Source organism: Orycteropus afer, unplaced genomic scaffold, assembly GCF_000298275.1.
Source record: "Orycteropus afer afer isolate SDZICR_OR568_19922 unplaced genomic scaffold, OryAfe1.0 scaffold00021, whole genome shotgun sequence".
Lineage (NCBI taxonomy): Eukaryota > Metazoa > Chordata > Mammalia > Tubulidentata > Orycteropodidae > Orycteropus > Orycteropus afer.
In genome coordinates this window covers 15,327,547-15,333,876 of record NW_006921608.1, presented here as the reverse complement: position 1 = coordinate 15,333,876, position 6,330 = coordinate 15,327,547, and the positions used below count along the sequence as shown (strand labels likewise).

The window sequence follows — 6,330 nt, the reverse complement described above, 5'->3', positions numbered from 1 at the left end:
TCTTCTTCAGTTGTTCTTACTCATTGTCCGGCTCTCACATGCATATGAGGGGATTGAAAATACCATGGCTTGGGTTAGGCGCACCTTAGTCTTCAAAGAGATGTCTTTGCTCTTCACTTTAAGGAGGTCTTTTGCAGCAGCCTAATCTTTTGAGTTGCTCTTGTCACTTTTACCCCATATAGATGGTTCTTAGAAGAGCGTTGTGCTCAAGGCAGGCACTCTTTACTAGTTAAGTGGAATTGTTTGGTTTTTAAGAAGACTCCAGGGGATAGTTTTGGTTTAAGGTTTAAAGATTATGTCAGACAATAGTTTTGGGAATTCATCCAGACTTTATGGCTCTAGAAGGTCTGGATTCCATGAGAATTTGAAATTCTGTTTTGCATTTTATCCGATTCTTCTATAGAGTCTTTGATCAAAAGGTGAACCCCTCTCTTTTAAGGGTGTTAAATAGTTGATGTTCCCCTACCAGATTTAGAATACAATTCTGACTCTTCCTTACCAGTCAAGCTGTTTCAGCACAGCATTTTGAGGTGTGGCCATCTTGGTGATGAAAGATGAGAAATTGGCATCAGGGCCTAGCATTTGCTTTATGAGTTTTTTCGAGTTGAAAATTAGCACAAAACTAAAGCGACATGGGTCAGTGCATTTTCTACACTGTCTTACAGCATTGCTGTGAGTCAGAATCAACTCGATCATAGTGGGCTTGCTTTTGATGATTTATTTGTGAAGCTTGTGTTACTGTGTTGAACATTGTAGACATACCCTAATTTCATAATCTATGAACCTTGTCCAGTCAGTAAGGGATAGAACTGTGATTCCCTCCTAGGTTTGTCCAGCTCTTAAAACCTTTATTCTTTCTGTTTCCTCCTTTTCTTTGTTTTCATTGGAGTAGCCTAACTGAAATTGAAATGTGTTAAAAAAACTTTTAAGTATACTACTAGCGGCCTATGAGGTACTCCTCTTAATCTAAAAGCAGTTGTTTTGAATGCCTAACATTTAACTTTGTTTGAGATACTTAAAAACTAGAATATGCCTTCTCTTCTTGAAAATACAGGCAGAGAAAGCCGTGCATCAGAAAAAAGAACATTCAAAAAATAAATGCCATAAAGCTCGAAGATGTCACAAGAATCGGATGCTGGACTTTAACCGCAGACAAAAGAAGAACGTGTGGTTGGAGACTCATATCTGGCATGCTAAGCGGTTTCACATGGTCAAGAGGTGGGGCTACTGCCTCGGGGAGAGGCCGACAGTCAAGAGCCATCGAGCCTGCTACCGAGCCATGAGCAGCCATTGCCTCCTTCAGGTCTGCTTGTCCAGTTTGGCTTTCTTCTTCTTTCTGTTTAGACCCTTTCCAGTGTAAGTTTTGAGAACAGTTCTTGATATCCCAAAGCCCTGTCTTTGAGGTTATTCATTTTAAAACGTGTTATTGAGCACAAGGCACTTTGCTAGATGCTGGAGATGAAGCAGTCTAAATTAGCAGGGAGACTGACATAAATCAAATCATTAGCCAGCTAATTGATAGTTATGGAAAAGTATGCAGTGTGAGCATTTAGAACCGGAAGGGACAACTTCTTGTGGAAGCGATGTTTGAGCTGAGATTTAAAGAATAAGAAAATAGGGGCATGGGGAAAGCAGAAAGAAGCCTGGTGAATGAAGAGTTGACAGAGGCTGTGTGCAGCTAGGATGAAGAGAGTAAGCACAAGGATGTCTTCGCATCAGAAAAGAGGAAGAACCGGATCATGCAGCATCTTGTCAGCCATGTTTCAGATTATTCCACACTGGTTCATTTAGTTTTTCATCAGCAAATATTTGAGTGCTTACTACATGCTCTGAGCAGTGTTCAAAATACTACCCTGGTGTAATGGGATCTAGGAAGGATGTTTTAAAGTCTTTGAGAGGATAGTTAGTTTTAGATCTCGTGTTCAGTGCTGTCAATTTGATTCTGACCCACAGCGACCCCGTGTGACAGAGTGGAACTGCGCTATAGAGTTTTCTTGGCTGTAATCTTTACAGAAGTAGGTCTCTAGGTCTTTTTTCCAAGGAGCTGATGTTTGGGTTTGAACTGCCAACTGCTGAGTGCTTAACTGTTAACCACAGGACTCTTTTGGAGTCTCTTGTTGTTGTTATGTGCCGTCAAGTCGGACCCAACTCATAGCGACCCCTCCTTGGGTTTCCGAGGCAGTATCACTATGGAAGTAGATTGCCCCGTTTTCCTTCTGAGGAGTGGCTGGTGGGGTTTGAACCACCAGCCTCCTGGTTAGCAGTCAAGTGCCTTACGTGCTCCTGTGGAGTCTCTTAGTATTTATTTGACATCTACCCCCCCCCCCCATAGCTCATTAAATTGATTCTCTGTTTTAGTGCATATTTAGAAATTGCTCTTTGCAGGAGAGCCTGTCTCTCATGCTCTTGGTCTTGCTGCCTCCATTTACCACCTGTATGATTTTATCCAGGTAACAACCTTTGTCAAATGACGTAACAGTAATACCTAGTTCATAAAGTTGTTGGCAGGATTAAATGACAGTCCATGAAAGGAGCTTAACCCAGCACTGGCACTCAGTGCTCCTTTGTTGTTGTTGCTGTTGTTATGCGCCGTCGAGTCGGCCCTTAGTGAATGTTAACTATAACTGCACTTGAACGTACTGATTTTGCTTGCTTACACTGATCTCACTTCATCCATTTAAGTTGGTATGGTTCTACTCTCATTTTCCCTTGTACATCGTTACTTAGTGAAAGGATACTTAGTTACTAGTCAAGACGGCAGATGGGAGGAATATGGGATAAATTAATTTTTCAGCAGTCTGTCTCTCTTCAGGCTATGGTGTTATGTTGAGGTCCTCAATTAGCTAATGAACGTGAGCAAGCGCAGCATCACTTTGCAGAATTTGTCATTGCTCATTCTGCTTTGGTTTCTTAGGCTCCGGGGAAGAATAACCCTTTACTTGGAAACAGCAGTTACTGCAGCTGCTTAGATCTTGTCTGTGAATATGGGACAAAACACAGGTTCTTTTCCTAAAAAGTAGGGTGCTGGAGAGTCCATTTTAAATGAAAATTATGAATAACGTAAACCATTTCATTTTGAGTCATACTGGTTTAAAACGAATATTTACCAGTCTAATAAGGACTTGGCAGTTTTCAGATTTTGACTTATGAAAAGATGGCTTTAGCAATTTTTTCTATGTCTTGGATCACTTCAGCACTTTGACCCTGTGTAAATTCCTAAGTATGTAATTTTATCTCCCCCTTTGTGCAGGATTTATCCTACTACTGCTGTTTGGAATTGAAGGGCAAGGAGGAAGAAATACTAAAGGCGCTTTCTCAGATGTGTAGCAGAGAAACAGGTAGACGTATTTCAAAGCTGAGCCCTGTTTCAATCCGTGTATATTTATTTCATTTCACGAATGAGTGTCTACTGTAAGCATTTTGGCATTTAAATATATGTAAAAATATGTGAGCAAGTTCTTGTTTGCAGTTGGGGTGGCTTTTAAATCATTCCTAATATTGTGAAGGGTAAAGTGAGAGACCCATTATTCTAGCAGAGTGAAGTTAAGCAGGAAGAAACCAGGAACTTTCAGTGAATCCTTTATTCAATTAATGTTTATTGAGGTCTTGTGTGTGTGTCAGGCTTTGATGTAGGCTATGATGAAAACCAAAACTTCATCCCTCTGGGAGACACAGTGAACTGTCTCTGGCTATAAGGAACAGTGCAGTCTCAAAACTTGAAATCATGGTTTTGTTTCTGTTATTGTCAGGATTGACTTTTGCAGCAGTTCACTGTTTATCTGGAAAGCGCCAAGGCAGTTTGATGCTTCACCGGGCAAATAAATACCCCAGAGAAATGCTTGGGCCTGCCACATTCATTTGGAAGTCCAAGAGGAGCCCCGGCGACACCTCGGAGAGCAGGCAGCTGTGGATCTGGCTCCACCCCACTCTGAAACCGGTATCATCCTTAGATTTTTTCCCGTCACTGTGTTCCTGCATTCTGAATTAACTGCTGGAAATCAGTACTAGAAATCTGAACATAGAGGGGAAGGTTGTGTGAATATCAGATGAAGCAAATCTTGACTTTGCACATTTTATGTTAGAAAGAAAACACCCAGCCAGCCTCTTATGCCTCCATTCTGCCTGAATTGGCGCAAAGGTATCTAGGTGCTTGTTAGAGCTTATTTGATGATGAGAAGCTATTTTCAGTAATTCTGATCTTTTTCAAATACCATATTTAGCCTAGCTTCCTTTCTTTGGCATATTCACAGCTTGTTTTTTTTTTTTTTTGGTCAGCATGGTCTTGTTTCCATAATCTTTGACATTGAGGAGTACTGTTCATGTTGCCATGATCTACTCAGAGAAGTCAAAAAAGCTTTAGATAATGAGGAATTTTATCTATAAATTTTGACGAGATGAAAATGTGAACTTTTAAAAGGGAGAAAAATAACGTACACTGAGCTTAGATCTGTAATGTGTTTAAATTTCAAAATCTAAAAGTAAATGTTTAAATCTATCCTTAGGAGATCTTGGAGGAAATAAAAGCAGTGTGCCAGTGTGTGGAACCCATCAAATCACCTGTCCACACCCCTGACGGTCTTCTGACACCACCCCCAGGGAAGAGCCAGACCAAACTGTCTGATGAGAAAATTGGCAAGAAAAGAAAACGGAAAGATGATGGAGAAAACTCTGAACAGGTTCAAAAAGTTATCGGAGACAGAACTAGAGATCCACACCATCCATGTTCTTGGGTATCGCCGTCCACAGGCATTGTAATTAGGTATAGGCTGACTTTGCTCTGAACCTACTGAACATTTTCAGTGAAGATTTGCTTCATATTTGCCAACTGTATAGACATTGTATAGGATGGAAATTTCCGCTTTAAGACCCTTTCTCTCTTTTAGTGATTTGACGATGGAGATGAACAGATACCGGCTGATTGGTCCCCTGTCCCACTCCGTCCTAACTGAGGCGCTGAAAGCTGCTTCTGTCCACACTGTAAGAGTGAATATGACTAGTGTTTTGTCCTTGTCATATTGTCCTAGCAAATCTGTGACGCCTAATACATAATGAACGAGCCCTGGTGGTGTGGTAAGTTGGGCAATCTACTTCTGTAGCGATACTGCCTCAGAAATCCAAGGAGGGATCGCTGTGATTTGGGTCCAACTCGAGGGCACATAACAACAACAGGTGGTGTGGTGACTGAGTGCTTGGCTGCTAACCAAAAGAGCTACAGTTCAAACCCACCAGTCGCTCCACAGGAGAAAGATGTGGTGATCGGCTTCCATAAAGATTGTTATTGTTAGGTGCTGTTGACTCAATCCCAGCTCATAGTGACCCTGCGTACGAGAGAACAAACCACTGCCCAGACCTTTGCCATCCTCACAGTCATTGCTGCGTTTGAGCCCATTGTTGCAGCAACTGTGTCAATCCATCTCGTTGAGGGTCTTCATCTTTTTGGCTGACCCTCCACTTTATAAGCATGATGTCCTTCCTGGTAACACATCCAAAGTACCTGAGATGAGGTCTCACCATCCTCACTTCTAAGAAGTGTTCTGGCTGTCCTTCCAAGACACTTGTTCGTTCTTGTGTCAGTCCGTGGTGTATTCTTCACCAACAAGCCTAAGACACCCTACAGGGGCCGTTCTACTCTATCCTGTAGGGTCACGATGAGTCAGAATCTACTCTATGGAAGTGGGTTTGGCTTTTGGTTAATATATAATTTGGTAACATTTTGGGCCTTGGCTTATCAATGTTTATTGTCCTACTTGGGGTTGTTAATCAAAGACTTTCTCTATTATTTCTGGAAGGGAAGATCAGAGTGGATGTGATGGGTAAACTGATTTGTTCTTATTAAGTCCAAGCTACTCTTTCATTGTGTGATCTGGTAGAAAGGTCTCAACCTCTGATCAAGAGTTAGTACCAGGAAACCCACACACTGATTTTCTCGGAAAAATCCCTCAGTGTGTATGCACATTGTTTTTTTGTGTGTATGTATGTGTGTGGTACATATTTTCTAGGGGCTACTTTTATGGATCTGTGAATTTTGGAAAGGTTAAGAGCAATTTGTGTAGTGTAGCACTGTCCAGTAGCACTTTCTGCTATGATGATTTTCCTTTGTGCTGTTCAATGCTTGAAATGTGGCTGGTGTGACTGAAGGACTAAATTGGTAGTTTAACTTTAATTAAGTTAACACCAGTTGAATCATTTCTACATGTACAATTTAGAGACATTAATGACATTCTTCCAGTTGTGCCACCATTCTTACCCTCCTTTTCCGAGTTGTTCCTCCCTCATTAACACAGACTCCCTGTCCCCTAAGGTTCCTATCTAATCTTTCCACTTGCTGTT

General features: G+C 41.4%; 1 protein-coding gene across 1 annotated transcript in view; it reads left to right on the top strand.

The window, feature by feature from the left end:
* The window catches only part of POP1 (POP1 homolog, ribonuclease P/MRP subunit), a 28,978-nt gene that overhangs the window by 3,997 nt on the left and 18,651 nt on the right, over window positions 1-6,330 (top strand). The window contains 5 exon segments of the mRNA XM_007934843.1: window positions 1,055-1,303; window positions 3,251-3,338; window positions 3,750-3,937; window positions 4,503-4,759; window positions 4,884-4,977. Of these exon segments, the coding sequence (XP_007933034.1) occupies window positions 1,055-1,303; window positions 3,251-3,338; window positions 3,750-3,937; window positions 4,503-4,759; window positions 4,884-4,977 (876 nt within the window).